Raw genomic sequence first — 16953 nt, 5'->3', positions numbered from 1 at the left:
GGACAGTTTATTGCTGGTATCAGATGTTCCGACACACGAGAGACGTTACCTCGTAAAGGAGTACGTCGTACCTCACACCGTTCATGATTCCTGCGAAGCATCTTTCCTTTTGAGGGCGGACGCTAACTTCTAGAGCTTATTTTTCTTTTTGCTTTGCTGGTTAAAACGGAAAGCATCTGCTCTTCCGAGCCCCAGGAAGGACTTGCTAACAAAATGCATTTTGCTGTCCTGCCTGACCCCCTTGTCTGAGCCGAGGGCGGTCAGCTTCGCACTTACTCATCCGTAGCTGCGCACTCCCATGAGGGCACGTTTCCAGCAAGACCTCCAGAGAGGTGCAGTGGAATTTTGAGATTGTTTCGAATCAAATGCTTAATCTATGGTGACACCACTACTAATAAAGTCTTAGGAAAAAGAAGAAAGAAAGAAAGAAAGAAAGAAAAAAAAAGTCGTATACAATACCACTGGATGGAACGGGAAAATAAAACCTGCAACAGCATCAACACTCATCTTCAGGACGCAGTAACGCTCCTGCATTAATCCAGTGTAGCAGGTCAATGAGGTACAGGTCTCACTCACTGGTTACTGAATTACAGGCTGGCTCATGAGGTATCACGATTAAATCTGCTCTCAAAAAAAGAGAGGCAGAAAGAAAAAAAGAGGGCTGACTGTATTTCTAAGTTCAGGTTTGTGTGACTGTGCTCTTCCTCCTCCTCCTTTCCCTCTCTGCTTTTAATTCGCCTGCTTTCCGGATGCTATTACAATGGCAACAATGACAAATGCGCATCATCTTGTAAACGTAACGATGGAAACTTCACATACGACATGCGGAGTGATGCAACGTAGCGAAGACACATGCAACATCACACTTTAAATGACAGGACCCTGGAGACAGGGTTGTTTTTTTTTTCCATAGCAGATGAAATAAATCAAAATGTTCACAGAAAAGCTGTCTCAGTATCAAGAGGTTTCTTCTCTGTCAGCCTTGACATACCTGCAGCATCTACAGAGCCCAACAGAGCAAAGCAGGGAAGGAAAATTGGCAAGAGCTGTGTTCTACTTTCTTTCATTGCAAAACACAAGAGGGTCAGTGTAACATGGAAAAAACTTTTTTCTTTTGGAAACAGGTGCCAAAACCTGACTAGAAGTGGTTTGTTTTTTTTTTTTTCTTCTGTACTGTTTATTCAGATTGTTTTACAGCAGAACAAAAGCTTATCTGGAAGTTTCTTAATGCCTTTCCAGCAGTTTAGACCAAGAGCTCCTGCACAATGGTATGCAAAGTAGTACACAGCCCGGCCCAGAGATGCCATCAACACCCATCAGGGATCACAGCCAGCAAAGTTCATGAACCCTGGTGCCTACTGCTGCAGGGGGTTTTGGTTTGGGGCTTTTTTTTTTCCCCCCTCCACCAGCAGAACCACCTTGCCCCACAACACCTTTTATTGTAGGCGGGTAAGCCCCATCATACAGGAGATATATATGAAGACAAGAGTTCTCTCTGCTCTTCCCTCAACTTCTGCATCCACTATAACTCAGAGGAAGGGAAAAACCAGAAAGACTTTTGTTTTCCTACTCCTGATTTCCTTCTCTTCCTTCCGCTGCAGCAACTGACACTGTGATGACAGCAAGGATTCACATTCATAATCTGAAAGGCAGCTTAAAGAAACCAAGAACATGCAAATGTGCCCCCCCCCACCAAGACAAGAAGTCATTTTAAAACATTCCTGCGGAATGGCTTTCTTCAATAGCAGTGCTTCATAGCAAATGCTATTCAAAACCCCCCCCCAAGCTACGGCACGGCCGCCTTTCAGCTTTGCCACACCATCAGGGGAACGTACGCATCGTCCTTAGGGAGCCTTCCCCTAAAGCTTGTTTTCCTGATGTACCCAGGTGCAACACAGGCAAACACAAGTAACAAAAAAATCAGGCCTTCATCTTATTTTATGAATAAATCCGACCTTCTATCTCTATAAGAACACTGTAGGTTTCACCTTCACAGTAATGTACTTAAAGGATCTTCAGAGAAACGGGAACAGCCAGGAAAGGTAACGCCCTCTCTCAATATTACTGTCACTAACAAACACTGCAGGACAATTCCTTTGCTATTTAAAGGTTTTCTCCCCAAAAGACAAACCTTTTCTAGAAGGTGGTGAAAAGCCAAACGGTTTGCTTCTGTTAAGGTTCATGTGAATGGGGGCAAGATCAAGTAAAATAAAGGCAGTCCAAAGGTAGACAGAGGAAATTCCCCAAAAGAGAAGGTTTGATCTTGCCTCTCTCCCATCCCTGCCCTGTCAAAACTAAGCACAGTACTTGGCTTTGAGGAAACGGGACACTAGAAATGGTTAACCAGCTTTCCTGTTCCTTTCTGTACTACCAAACTGCACAACAAATGGACTTCACACCTAAACAATGGAGCCTACTTCTTTCATGCAGGCTACATCAGGAGAAAATTCCTTCCTCTCTACCACGCCAAGCTCCAGGCGTAAACTATTTCCATGATGGCGATGCACCATGCTGAACGTACAGGTATTTCATTCTCCTGCAATGCCTTACGTGGTTTCACAGATTCCTATAAGCTAGCAGAGACTACAGCTACTGGCTGCCCTAGCACTTCATAGTAACACCGATTTCAGTGCCGTGCAAGTGTAACATAAATAAAATCCCTGTGGCAAAGGGATTTGGGACTCCCTCCCAAAGTCATTTTCCTATGAAAGAACAGGAATTACAACTGGCCACTGGACAATTAAATAACATACCAGAAAAAGGAGGAGGGTAAAAAAAAAAAAAACACAAAGATAATATTGCAACATGAATGAAGGAATATATTAAATTCTTCTTGCCTCAGAGGATGTACTCCCCTCTACTCCTTACTTCTTTTTCTTTCTTTCCTGGACACAACGTGGACAAAACCTACAGGGGAAAAAGAGGCAGTAATTAGTTCCTGAAGTTAACGCTGCATAGCCCAAGAACTCTTTTTTATTATTTGGGAATGAGTGAGTGAGAGGGTGGTTTAAAAGCAGCCAATTTAAGTAACTGCAACAATTTTCATGACGTGCAGGAAGCCTGGGCAAATAGGAAAGGAACTGTACCAACTCGGGTGGGCACAAGTGACAGCAGCAGAAGGCTTCCAGGGCTCATCAGCCCCTCAGAGCTGCGATTCACCTTATTTCATTCACCTACAAGTTACTCCCAAGTAACTTCTCCAAGTTTGTCACACAAGCTTCCTCTACGGGCAAAAGAAAAAAAAAGCTACGTTCCTCCAATTCATTCCTTCCTCTCCCTCCAGTGATTGCAGTTCACTTTCACTTCAGCCTGTTTCTGATGGGCATCTTGTTCATTAGATGAGAGCAGTCCATTAAACAGAAACCAAGTACAGAACAAGCCCATGATTCTTTCCAAGATGAGCACGTATATAAGCAAAACCTAGAGCGGTCTTCAAACTTTGCTTCCAGAAGGGAAAAAAATAAATATATGTCTCTTCTCAATTTTAACCACAGCCACAACTACACGACAATACAGCAAACCTGAGATGTAACACGTACATGTTTACGCAAGCCTCAGCTCAAAAACTGCTCTGTTTATCGGGCAATTTGCATATGCCCGGGTCCTTCTTTTGCTCCCACCAGAACCTAAGACTCTCGTGAAAGTAGCCTTTAGGAAGAAGGTTCCCCTTGTACCTTCTACCTTCACACAAACACAATCCCAAACCCTCTGATGACAAGAGCAAAGCTCCTCTGTCAGGAAGGGTCACAACGGGGTTTTAATTCTTCTTGTGATTCTTGTCGAGGCAAATTGTAGCCTGATAAAAATCAAAAAGCTGTATGTTGTCATACATACCATTTCCCTTTTGGTTTGGTGGTGAGGTCCACACAAGCAAAGTGGAACCACTCAATTGGGCACTGCAAAACAGAAAGGAAAAACCCACAGAGGAGATGCTTAGTGCTTCACAAAGGTTACTTTCATTTATTTTGTATGATCTAATTGAGCAAGTACCCCCCCACACTCGGATTTCACAGTGTTGTGACATTGCAAACATCTGAAAATAGACCATCTCAGGTGCTTACATCTGGGTTGTCACAGCCAATCATTTCTCCGTAGGACACCTGGTGACACAAGCAGTAGGTAGGTTCGTTGGGGTCCACTGGCATGTCTAGGACGTCCGAGGGATGCACCGACAGGATGGTATCAGCAAACTCGGATCTGTGGACAAGGACAGATTCAAGACAAAACACGTCTCAGTTGCAGGCAACACCATGTTTCCAAGATCTAAATCCCACTTGGGAAAATTAGTTTTTAACAGTACCTTCCCTAAACCACACTGACTCTACTTGAAAGTTTAAGATTACATTATCACGTATTATCCAATAATTAAAATCATAAGGTAGGTGTGATCAAACACAAAACATGAGCTTGACTATAAAGGATTAAGAGAATGATTTGTAGATGCCGTGACTACAGTAACAAAAATTAACACACAGATCACTTCTGCTTGTGGACAGAAGAATCTGATTTTTTTTCCCCCCAATCTGTTTTAATGTACATTCTTTTCTCGTTGCCAGGTATGAGCGAACCCTCTTGCTCTGACAGGAATGTATTAAGTTGACATGTCAGTCACGGTCAATGGAAACTATTTTTAGTTTTCTGCCCCTCCATTGAGGCAACTGAAAATATTAGAATTAACAGAGCCCCTTTAATATAAATCCTATCACAGAGAGCGGACACGCTTTCTTCCTTGCTTCACAAAACCAAATTAGATTATTCAACACTATCTAGGACACGATTCTTTGAAAACAAGCCCCCAAATTCTCCAAGATTTCTAGAACAACAATACAACATCAGTTTTTGTCCCGATGGGCAAGTGTTTCTTTTTACAATCAAGACCACAAGCAACTGTTAAAAATAGCCGCATGACAAAAATCAAAGCTATTTTCTCCCAGCTTGCCAACAGCAACAGAGACCGCTGATCTTGTCCTGCCAGTCAGAGGGCGTTCCAAGCACACCTGAGTTTCCACATGCCAGCCGAGGAGTTAATTAACAAAGCTGACTTGTCCTAAGCAGGACAGTAATGAAACGGAGTAAGACCAGAACACTCTAAGATTGCTCACCATCCAGACGCGAGTCATAAATAGGGTAACATGAGCTTGCAGAGAATTCATGAAGTGCCAAGCCCAAGTCACCAGAGCTGCGACTGGGTATGCCTTACCCTCCTTTGAGTTTCTTTTTCTTTGGTGTATCTTCTTCAGATGCTCGCCTGCCTCGACCGCGAGAGCCTCTCTTGTCTTTCTGACTTCGTCCCTCTAAAAAGGAAAAAAACCCCATCGTTTCAACCTATTTGAACACCAGAAACATCCCCGGATGTTTTTCTGTCGATGCATTTATTGTTTTGAAATCCTTATTTCATATGTAATTGAATATGAATGCTGATTCTGAAATACACTTATGCCACAAATATGCCAAACTGGCAAGTAGTACGACTGACCACCAAAACTCTTGCGTTCGCAGTTTTTGGCAATTACATCATTGCCGTACGATGTTAGCCCATATCGTTGCACAAGACAGAAATAGCATCATATCCGATTAGACATGCTATATTTTTTTTAAATCTCAGTATATTTTTAAACACTCAGCCAGTTAATTGGTTACTCAGTAACTAACACAAGTTTTATCTCCACGTCTCCCTGATCTTACCCCTTATTTCATAGTTCAAAGGCATAAAGCTGTGCTGCTGTTAACCGTGCTCAAATTTCACTGTACTCATACGAGATTTCCAGTACACATTACAGAAACTGGTACCTTCCTTTAAGTCCTAATTTCTCCTGCTGTTCTCAGCTTGATTAGTATTTAAATTCTGGTAAAAGAAGGAAAATAGGCAAATCTCCTCTCCTCAAAAAGAGCTTAGAACTGACTCAGTAACAGATCAAGCCTGAAACTAAGGCTGTTACACTCAAGAGCTGCAAGAACATCCGTACAGTTTTGTCACAGTTTGTTCCCCCTTGGCCAGTAGCCTCCTTACAACCAGTAACCGTGGGCCGCCTCAGGATGATCTGGCAAGCAGAGACGGTAAGTTAGATCCCAGCACTAGATTATTCTTCATCTGTTTACTGCCCACCAGAACACTGTAAATATTTGAAGAGCATTAAAAACAAGTAGAGAAGTACACTGTGGTGTACTTCTTTTCTTCCTCCAGAAATAACAGCCGACTTTATATCTTAGCCTTTCTGGTTAGCTACGCTCAGTGCTGGAAAAGGCTGTCAGCTGTACAGAATTTACGCACTTTTCAGGCTTCGAGATCCAGGGTTTTCAAAGTCACTGCCTTCCAGTTTATCTTTCAGATCTGCTTCAAACCGTGCCAAGTCTGCATCCAGCCGGCGGATATGCTTATCCACCTGCACAGAAGAGGAAACCACGAACTGAATTAAAAAAAAAAAAAAAAAATCCCCAAACGAAAACAGGAAGATCTAATAACTTGGCCGTTACCGGCGTGAACAGGAGTATACTACTTCAGAGCAAGGCATGAAAGGGCTACCGAACTGGAAAAAGGGAAATGGTACGCACAAAGGGAATTAAGGCGGAGAGAAAAAGAAAATAGGCAAAAGCAAGAGGACCCAATCCCTCTACAGACAAAAAGAAAGGAAGGAAAAGGGAGGTGGCATAAAGGAGTGTCAACTCCTTTATTAACTCACACTAATGGTTTGCAGAACAAAACAAAAGAGAGGTATTAAAAATAATTGTTTTCTCCCTGCAATTTTCAGAATACATTATTCAACTATTGTCCACGAAATGTGTTGAGTACATCAGTGTATTTTTTCCAGTATTCTACTATTTGAAGAAATTTAGTAATAAATACAGGCTTCTGCTGACTATCTCCAATATCAAGTCAATACACATTAACTAAGTACCTTGTACTACCCTGGTTGCAATAATGTGGCTTACAGAACAGAGATGTAGCAAAGGTGTTTTAAGCCGCCACCCCCAAACCGTGTTGCTGCAATACCTAGTCCTCAAATTAGTTATCTAGGACACTTTTCAGTTCCTGGAAAATAATTTCCTTTTCTGCAGTATTTGATGGCAATAAAACGTACTGCAGCCGCAGATGTAGCCGAACCCAAAGCACCTCTAGAAGCTGGACAAAACACACTAAGTACAGTCAAAAGGATTCCCCTCGCTCAAGTTTTATCTATGGGATAAAACACACAGAGATAAGAATTATTCAAGGGACAGCTAAACGGACACAGGAGTAGGGGCAGAAGAAGAAAAAAGTGGAAAGCTGCATCTGAAGAAATGAGATTTTTCCCACCAGGTCCATCGAGGAAAGTCTGGTGTCCAATATACAACCAGAATGGTGGAGCTGACGGGTCTGCTTTCTTTTCTCACTTGGAAACCAAGGTAATTGAGCAGATTTCCTTCCATTCCTCCACAACAGTATTGAAGTTGACTTCAAAAATGTTGCTTACGACTAAGACCAGCCCTAAATAAATTACTGGGTGACAGGGGAGCTGCTGGGGAGGAGGGATTGGGGTAAATTTGCTGGTATGATTACACAGCAGACGGGTACTACCGATCAAGCAATCCCCAAGTGGGATAAACTCATTTAACTCTTCACCAGAAGAGAAGCCTACTTGACACAAAACCTGGTAACACAAGAGGAGGCTTTTTGGGGATGGCAACAGCAAGAAAAACAAGCTTGAGGACTCATAATTTGTTTCAGTAAGATATTTAAGCAAAAATATAAATATGTGAGGGAAAATGGACGCTGTGGAAGCACCTTCCGTGTCCACCAGCAGCCCCATTCCAGAGTACGATCATTTTTACAAAAGTCTCGCTGGTTGTGATCCTCACCATCTCGTACGTCTGCATGGCCAGCTGGACTTTATCATCGCTGTACTCTTTACATTTGCTGTAGGCACTCTGGATTTTCTTCAGGTGTTCCACTCGCTCCTCGGGTAACATGTTCTTCACTGATTCAATGTATTCCGCCGCAAGACTGTCAATTTCTGCTTTCTTATCTGAAAAGCAAAGTATATATGCATGAGAAAGCTGTCTGCCAAAGCAAGTATTTTTTGCTTCTACCTCTTTATGGTATTTAGAAGAACTCTCCTGACAGTTTTTGGACTTTCCCCGATTCCTTAATGTATTTACCTTTAAGTTAAAGGTATTCACTCTTCGACACTTGCGGTGTGATTCTGATTTCTCAAGTGTTTTACAGTTAATTCAGAGGAGGGGCTCACCATTAAGATCAGAAACTGAACCCATGGGTTCACAAACTTCAACCTCTCTTCCCACACGCAGAACATTGTATTTACTGCACAGCCATTTACCGTTCTAATGGTTCAAACTGAAAGTCACTAACGTGCAACCAGATACCAACACAAACCTCAAAAGAGGAAAAAAAATTGGTCTTGCAGGACACACAGCAACCTACAACTCAGTAGATGTGGAAATACGTGCAAGTAAGGCCATCCAAGGGGCCATGGGGTGCAGCGATCACACAGCTACAAATTAACAGGCAACTGCTGAAAAAAACATCTAGTCCCGTGAGCTGTAGACCTCACAGAAAACAAACAAACGCTGCACAGCACTCAGGTCGAGAAAAGGAAAAGCGGTCGAGGGGAGACACGTCCTCTAAAGCCGAGCCTCCACAGGGCTCTTCCCGTCCTTCAGGTCGGGGCTCTCTATCAGACGTCGCTTACCGAAATACCTGAACACACCTTCTGTTCTCTGATCCAACTCCCGCATCAGCTGGAAGTTCCTTTGCAGCTCACAAGGCAGGTTTTCGATACCTGGAACATAAAGGGCAAGAAATACTACAGCCTCATAGCAGCCGTCCCTCTTTTGGCGCGTAACACTGAGCCACCTCCACAGAGCCAGAAGCCCCACCGCTTAACGTACACAGGCGGAGGGATGCAGAAGCAGGGCCCGGCCCCTCTGCTTGACCAGAAGCGCCCCGAGAACGAAGCCTGCGCGACAGGAGGCCCCGCACGTTTCATTTCACGTACCGTGAACGGCCCGTTTACATCAGGAGAGCTTGGGTAGGCGCAACGCGGGCCGCCGTGGGGCTGGCACTCCTCCAGCAGCCGCGCTGCTCCCGCTGTTTGTTAGCGAGCCGGCGGCGCGCACAGCGTGAGAGGAACCGAGCGGCGCCGCTGCCCGCGCCCTGAGGGCCGGAGCCTCCCGCCGGGAGCGCAGAGCCCCGAGCCCTCCGCGGCTTAGGCCGGCCGCTACCACCGCCACGCACGGCGGGGGCCGTCGTGTGACAGACCGGAGCGAGGGGCGGCCTGCCAGGCGGGACCCGCGCAGCCGGCCATCACCTCACAGACCCGCTCCCCGGCGCGCACCGATGACGCACCACCGCGGCGGCTGATGACGCAGCGCAGCACCGCCCCCCCCGCGCTCTCCCCCCCCTTCCCCGCCCAGCCCGTGGCGCAGTTCTAATTCCCGCGCCGCCGCCGCCGCCGCCGCCGCCCCCGCCCCGGCCCCGGCCGCCGCCGCGGCCCCCCCCCCCCCCGCCGCCCCCTCCCTCTCCCCCGCTCGAGCCGCGCCCCGCGCTCACTGTCCAGGTAGTGCTCCAGGTACATGGCGGTCGCCATCTTGCGGCCCGCGCCCCGCCGCCGCCGCCGCCACCGCTTCCCGCCGCCTGCCGGGCCCGCATGACAAGGGCCGCGGCCCCGGCCTCATCCCATATTCATAGTCCGCCTGGCGCCCATTGGTGGCCGGGGACGCTCCTGCTGCATATTCATGAGGGGCAGGGCGGGCGAGGGGCGGTGCCTCCCTTCCCGCCTCACCGCCTCCCTGGAGGACCTCGGCGCCTCTGTGCCCTTTCGCCGCCTAGAGCGGGCGCGGGGGGCGCTCGCCGGGATTGGCCGGGCGGTGGCAGAAGGGGCGGGCGGAACGCCCGCGCGCGCGCTATGGCGGGAAGGCGCGGAGCCCTGATCGTGCTGGAGGGGGTGGACCGCGCCGGGAAGAGCACGCAGGGCCGGCGGCTGGTGGAGGCGTTACGGGCCGCCGGCCACCGCGCCGACCTCCTCCGCTTCCCGGGTACGGGGCCTGCCGACGCCCGGAGGGAACGTGAACGGGGAGGGGAGGGGAGGGAGTCGCGCTAGGCCGGGCCGCGGCGCCCGGTGTGCCTCCCGGGGGGGGGGGGGGGGGAAGGGGGGGGGAAGGGGGGGGGAAGGGGTGCGGGGGCACCATCCGAGGGCTCCCGTGGCACACCCGGCCCCTGACCTCCCCCCACCCTCGGACAGACCGACTTCTTCCCATCCCCTGACAGGCGGACAGACCCCCGACCCCGGATGGACCGACCTCCTCCCACCCGTGACAAACAGACGTACCCCCACCCCGGACAGACCGACGTCCTCCCACCCGTGACAGGCAGATAGACACCCCCCCACCCAGACTGACATGCCCCCAAGGACAGATGGACGCCCCGTGGGGCAGCATTTGCTCCTTCTCCCCCTCTTTCCTCCAGAGAGGACAACGGAGATCGGGCGGCTGATCAGCTCCTACCTGGTGAAGGAGAAGAACCTGGAGGACCACACCGTTCACCTGCTCTTCTCCGCTAACCGCTGGGAACACGTGTAAAGATTGTTTTAAAATCTTAAAAATTGTTTTAAAATTCTTAAAAAAAATGTTTGTTAAGTTGTAAAAGAAAAATGCGTGGCGTTGAATCTTCCCGGGGTTTTCGCTCGCAGCGGGTACAGTAGGTACGAGAGTATGATCCCCTTTAGCAAGGGAAACACGGCTGGAAGCAATGTCTCAAGGACTCTCGCAGCTTTGGATTTAATTTTAGATCGAATCCCACAGTTTGGCTTTTTGAAATCATTAGGTGCGACATTTCCAATCCCTGTGCCGTACTGGATTGAAGAACTGGGGAGCCGAGGCTCTACCAGCCTAGACTGTGAATTTATTTTCTTTCCTGAATGAAGAGACCTTGCTTTGCAAGGAAGGCCGTGTGAGTGACAGAGTGGTTAAGGAATCGTGTCCAAACTTCCCCTCTAGCCGAAGGCTGCATTCAGCCGTAAGTGGCTGTCCTTGCTTTTGGCCCCTGAGTCTTTGCGTGTGGAGCTAGGGAAATCGGTGCTGGCTGTTGTTTTTACCTGGAAATCTATATTGCAAAATCTTTTCATTTAAAAAAAAAAAAAAAAAAGCTTTGCTGATTCTGCTGTAGTGGCGGTACCAAGCAAACTGGGAAAACGTAAAGCAGATGAGTGAGCTGTAATAAGAAATGGCATTGTCAGGAATAAAGGACGTTTTTCTGTGGCCGAGGCAGAGTGTATCACAAATCTACTGCACCGCTTAAAAAGGGAAGAGGACTAAGGTGTTCATGTCTGAATATAGTTCATCTGTGCTCTTGCCTGTAAGCCGTGGAGCTGCCTGGAGCAGTGCCCGGCACGGGGGCACCCTGAACTTGGGTGTCTTGAAAGGACAGTTGCTTAATGTCTGTTGGAGGACAGAATACAAATAGCTATTTATCCACGATCAGCATCACAGATAGATAACCCTGACGCTGCTAATGATGATGTACGTTAACAGAGACGCGCTGGCCTCATGAGCCATCTTTTAGATGAACTCCTTTCATTTGTATCGCTATAAAGGAGTGTAATTTTATTTTTTTTCCTCCCATGTGGTTTTCAGACCGTTGATGAAAGAGAAGCTACATCAAGGGATCACACTCGTGGTTGACAGATACGCCTTTTCTGGAGTGGCCTTCACAAGTGCCAAAGAGGTGAGTGAGACCTACAGCAGCCCCTGCCCCACTTTGTATTTGGGGAAGCAGCTCCGGTTCGAGGCCCGATACAGACGTCGGTGTGTATGGCCCAGGCTCCCCCTCTGGGGAAACGAGGATTGAAATTGAGGGATGGAAGTTTCAGCTCAGGTATTGACGTGGTCTGTTTGCCTGGGTCTACCCCTTCCCCAGAAAGAGCAGAGAAACTCATTTGGTTACTTTTTGTATATCTGGACAGACTCCTGGCTGTGGGGAAGCTGGCCTGTTTGACTCTGGAGAATGATTATGCGAGTTTATTTGAGATTCTCCATGCTTGCTCCGGCTGCTGGACCATAAATTTGCAAAGAATAACAGAAGGGACCTGTGGAAGTCACGAAGCCCAACCTCCTGCTCAAGAGTAGGTCTAATGTCAAGCAGGCTGCTTGGGGCCATGTGCAGCCAAGGTGTGAGCATCTCCAGGGATGTAGATCCACAACCTTTCTGAGCTCTTCTTGCGGTGTTTGCTCACCTTCATAGTAAAAATTACTTTCTTCATTTAGCCTGAATTTCTCACGTTCCCACGTGTGCCTTTTGGCCTGTCTCTTGTTTGCTTTCAAGACAAGTCAGCTCCGTCAGCCTCCCTTTGGGTCATTCTACACAGTTATAAGATCCTCCTGAGTCTTGTGCTCATTCTTGTGCTCCGAGGAGGCTGTCCTGGAAGATCAACCGTCTCTCCTGGGCCTCTTTGCCTTCCACGTGAGTTTCCCGGGGCATTCTGCTAAGCGGTCCCTAATAAACAGAAATGTGCTCTCCTGAAGTCCACGCTGGCGATTCTGTGTGTCTTGTTGGCTCCTCTCCAGATTTTTAAACCACCGTCTCATGTCCCCTGCAGCCAAGGCTGCCCTTGACCTTCACATCTTCGACCAGTTCTTTCTTGCTTGTGAGTAACAAATCCAGCAGGGCACCTCCCCTCGCTGGCTCATCAGTCACCGTGTCAAGAATTTCTTCAGCATGTTGCAGAAACCTGGGTTGCTTGTGCCCGGCAGATAGGGAGGTGGTTGAGGTCCTCCATGAATACCAGGACCTGCGGTTGTGATCCTTCTTCCAGCTGTCTAAAGAACGGCCATCACCTTCCTCTCTTTAACCAGGCAGTCTGTAGCAGGCCCCACTCCAACGTCACCCGTGTTACTCTGCCCTGGTTGTGCTGCTTTCAGGTGAGCCTCCGTTGTCGTATCATCCCCCAGACATCTCCTCCTGGCCTCCCACCTTCAGTTCTCTACAGATTGCCTACCTTCCCCTGACATACCTAGTTTAGAGCTCTCTTCGCGGGCTTAGCAAGCCTGTTTGCATAGACACTCTCGTCCCACTTCATCACGTGCGTCCCATTCCTACTCAGAAGCCGTCGATCCTCAAAGAGCGTCCTGCGGTCATAGAAGCTGAAGCGCTGCCTGCGACACCGGCTGTGCAGCTGAGAGTTGACCTACATTCATTCCTGCCCAAGCCTTTCCCCGCTCCCTGGAAGGATCGAGGAGATCCTGGGCCTCCATGCCCTGCACCCTCACCTCCAGAGCCCCGCCGTCACTCTTGATACATTTAAGATCCCCCTGATAGTATCGCCGGTGCCCGTGTGGATGAGCAGTAAGTGGACAAGCCTCAGTGGGCTCTCCGCAACATCGCGGATTCACGTGCCCTGATGGAAGTCTTAAGATCTGTCAACCAGATCTGGAAGTTGGAAAGCTTTGTCTCTTGGGTCTGGGCTGAAATTCCTGGGTCAGGTGGGTATTTGAAAAGGAGTTTCCACGGGCTCAGAAAGATCCACACTAAAGCTGCGTGGTGTTTGTATTTGGGAGCAGCTTGCTTTTGGACTGGTAACAGCTGGATGGAGACTCAAACCATGACTTGGTATTTAGCTCTGACAGGCTCTGCAGAAGAAATGTTAAAATCTTTAGCTCTGTCCGACTTAAATGAGCATGAGAGGTGCACAGCACCTAGCAAAACGCCCCCGCCAAAATTACCAGGACTGAATTCCCACATGATAAGCTGGGATATTGCCTTTTCAGTTTGTAGCCTGTGCTTAGTGTTTTGGGCTGCATCTCCTCTCTTCTCTGGCTGTTCCCTTCCCACTCCACTCTAGCTAGCGTGCTTCTTTCCCTTCGCATATTCCTTTCTTTCACCTCAAACTTGGTTGTCTTTGTTTGGGACAGAACTTCTGCGTGGACTGGTGCAAACAGCCTGACGTTGGACTCCCAAAGCCAGATCTGATTCTGTTTCTTCAGTTAAGCCCGGAAGAAGCAGCAGAACGAGGGAACTTTGGAAACGAGCGTTACGAGAACAGCTCCTTCCAAGAGAAAGTTCTGCAGTCCTTCTATCATCTGATGAAGGACAAGACGTTAAACTGGAAGGTGAGGAAATAACCCTAACGGGCCTGTCACGGACCAGGGTGGGGGGTGTCTCATGAGAGCTCCCGAATTGTGCCCATCGCATCCCTGGGCTCCTCCTTCCCGCTCCTGGTCAGCCAAGGGCACTGTGGTCTGCGGCAGAGAGGGCACTCCCCTGTTCCAGGACACCCGCTGGGGCCCTGCTGGGGTGGGGGGAAGACTTTGGTTGATTTGTTTTCCAAAAGAGCTTTCTGGAAATCGTTCTCTTTCTTAAAGACAAACTGACAAACCCGGGTAAAAAGCAGCGAGGCACACCCATGCTCTGCCCTGCCTGTCTCCTTGGCGTCCTGCAGCATCTGCCAAGGATTCTGGAATCCCTCCTGCAGCTTGTAGACGCAATACTGATGATCACCTTCCTTCTCACATGGCCGGTTTCCATCAGCATTTGCTGTCTTAATGCTACCAGAAGTCTCTCCAAATACATGATCTTTTTTGTTCCACACTGCTGCGTCGCTTTTCCTTCTTGTCCATCCCTTGGAGCTGTTTGCAGAGGACTGCACAGTCAGCAGCCTTATCCCAGAAGAGGAAGCGTTCCCCATTTATCCTGTGTGTAGATTATCTAGGCTGAGGTTTTCTGGTGGGGGCATCCTTTTTACCATCTCCATCACCCTGTTGATCACAAGATATGGGCAGCGTCCTCTGTTTATTCTGTAGCTTTCACGCAGACATAGGAGGACACAGGTTATGGATAAGTTACGAGTCACCAGAAGCTGGAGGTGTACACAGATTTGCCAAATGAGCAGCCTGTGTAAGGTAAAAGTAATTCTTCACAGCCTGTTTCAGGTAAACGTGAGTCTCTAACGTGAAAGAGTTTTTGCGTACTATTAGAACCTGAAGGACCTAAAGGTACGACAATCGCCAAACTAGGACTTTTATTCCAGTAAATGTTACGCTAGGAAATTACCTTCCCTACATGACAACGACTGGAAAAATAAGCTGACAGAATACACGTACCATAGCACAAAACCCAAACTAATTCATTTAACAAAAATAAGCACGCTGTCATAGGAGATGATATGGAACTTGTGTGTAGTCTGTAAACTCTGATTTTTCCAGATTCCAGCAGTGGACCATATTTCTCTTAATACCTCTCTTCTGTTATTTCTTTTGTTTTCTATCCATTGCTTGAAAGGAGTTTTCAATTAAGACAACACATCTGTTTAAAATACCCCAAAATACACAACTATCAGATAGATATCAGAATAGACGATGAAGAGGTGTCCCTGAAATGAGCATGGAGATCCAGTTTCAGTACACATTAAAGGTGTAGTTAGCACTCCTGTCTCTTTGCCCCTCAGTATCAGAGAGAATAACAGACATCAAAGAACCGTTTAGTCCAAGGCATGAAACGCAGCTCGGCACCGTCGGTTACACAAAGAAATTGAGATCAGCCAGCTGCTTGAGGATATTGTGGGAGCACAAAGGCGGGGGGCTGGCTGTGCTGTAATGAAAAGGCTACCATTTATTCATGAAGCCTATTTATTGCATATCCTCACGGCCTGCTCTTTCCCAGCAATGCTGCGCGGGCCGGTGTTGCGTAGGTCACTGCGATCGATCTGCACCTCTCTACATCTTTTCACCAAATCCTTTCTTCCCCTTGGCCGCTCCCTCAGCCACATGGGAGCGATGCCGCTATTCTTTAAATGTCAGCCTGAGGAACACCAGCGTCGTATAGCTCTACCACCTTTACTGACCTCAGCTTGCAGTATTTAAAAACCTAACAAATCTGAAACTGGAACATCACATGATGGATTTTTAGAGGTTCCTACTATCGTGGGTGGAATTTATTTTGAAGAACCACTGAAGGATCAATACGCTGATGTTTCTGGGGGACTGAGTACAGGATGAAGAACGTTTACCTGCCTGTATATCACATGCCCCAAAGACTGTCAGCAAACAACACGCAGCAGCAGCACTTTCTACTGTTTCCCTTCATCCAGCCCCACATCTACTTCTTAAATGTCTGTTTCCTAAATAAAAGAGATTTTTCCAATTCCACTCCAGAAACAGTGCACAGGAGGTGTAATTAGCTCATTTCACTGCTCACGAATAGTAACAATATTGAGTAATGGGGGGAGCAGATACAACAGCAAGGTGAGGTTTTCTCACTTGGTGGTGTTAATTGAGGAACACGTTTCTGTATTTTTTTGTCTTGGAAACAGGTAATGGATGCTTCAAAGAGCATAGAAGACTTGCACAGAGAAATCAAGTCCGTTGCAGAGGAAACCATGCAGGAGGTTCAGAATAAACCTTTGGGAGCGCTCTGGAAATAAAACTTTATACAGGTTATTCTTTTAGACCTAAGGGAGAACTCACCTCTTGGATCTTCCTCACTCGGATGACTCCCCTACATCACCGTCCAGTAACTACAGCGTAGATCCCATGTATTCTTCTGGCTCCAGCATGGTGCCGACGTCCTTGTCCTTTATCTGCTCCTCCCCTCCATCCCATGTAGTCCCTTCTGTATTTTATAAATGAACACGCGATGAGCACGTAACAAATTCCTCGTAAAAACCTCCTGACCTCAAGCAGGAGCTCTTGTTCTAGCGCCAGTCCCGTAGTGCAGACGTGGGCATGGAGGCCAGGGCTGCCTCCGGACACGGACAGCAGCACCAGGCAGGCAACAGCCTTCCCAGTTTCGCGTAACTGCCACGTTTCCGATTCTTCTGCCTCTCTAGTAAATGCATCCCCTGTGCTGAAAGCAGTTTGTAGAGGACTTGCTAATAAATTATTCTTTTAAGCATTTTGCACAGGGCATTTATTTATTTTTTTTTTTCCAGTATGATCATTTATCTTCTAGAAGGCTATATGGGAGGT

General features: G+C 47.8%; 2 protein-coding genes across 6 annotated transcripts; one reads left to right on the top strand and one right to left on the bottom strand.

Moving 5' to 3' along the window:
* Window positions 1-1692: 1692 nt before the first annotated feature.
* On the bottom strand, window positions 1693-9618 carry ING5 (inhibitor of growth family member 5). 2 transcript variants are annotated; one of them, XM_050902815.1, is made up of 8 exons: window positions 9548-9618; window positions 8706-8777; window positions 7837-8003; window positions 6272-6383; window positions 5201-5294; window positions 4062-4197; window positions 3835-3896; window positions 1693-2907 (listed from the first exon to the last, which is right to left on the bottom strand). In XM_050902815.1, exons 1-8 carry the CDS (start codon window positions 9582-9584, stop codon window positions 2865-2867), a joined length of 723 nt encoding a protein of 240 aa, XP_050758772.1. In that variant the 5' UTR covers window positions 9585-9618; the 3' UTR covers window positions 1693-2864. The 2 variants fall into 2 exon arrangements, with proteins under 2 accessions (XP_050758772.1, XP_050758773.1); XM_050902816.1 differs by lacking the exon at window positions 9548-9618 and adding an exon at window positions 8994-9207.
* Window positions 9619-9902: 284 nt separating this feature from the next.
* On the top strand, window positions 9903-16872 carry DTYMK (deoxythymidylate kinase). 4 transcript variants are annotated; one of them, XM_050902819.1, is made up of 5 exons: window positions 9903-10032; window positions 10463-10571; window positions 11629-11719; window positions 13975-14100; window positions 16299-16872. In XM_050902819.1, the coding sequence occupies exons 1-5, from the start codon at window positions 9903-9905 to the stop codon at window positions 16407-16409; spliced, it is 567 nt and encodes a 188-aa protein (XP_050758776.1). In that variant the 3' UTR covers window positions 16410-16872. The 4 variants fall into 4 exon arrangements, with proteins under 4 accessions (XP_050758776.1, XP_050758775.1, XP_050758777.1 ...); XM_050902818.1 differs by having other exon boundaries at window positions 13903-14100; XM_050902820.1 differs by lacking the exon at window positions 16299-16872 and adding an exon at window positions 14353-14844 and having other exon boundaries at window positions 13903-14100.
* The last annotated feature ends 81 nt before the right edge of the window (window positions 16873-16953 follow it).

The sequence above is a fragment of the Gymnogyps californianus genome, chromosome 10, assembly GCF_018139145.2.
Source record: "Gymnogyps californianus isolate 813 chromosome 10, ASM1813914v2, whole genome shotgun sequence".
Lineage (NCBI taxonomy): Eukaryota > Metazoa > Chordata > Aves > Accipitriformes > Cathartidae > Gymnogyps > Gymnogyps californianus.
Note: the sequence above shows the minus strand (reverse complement) of the source record. Positions and strands in the feature narration are given on the sequence as shown.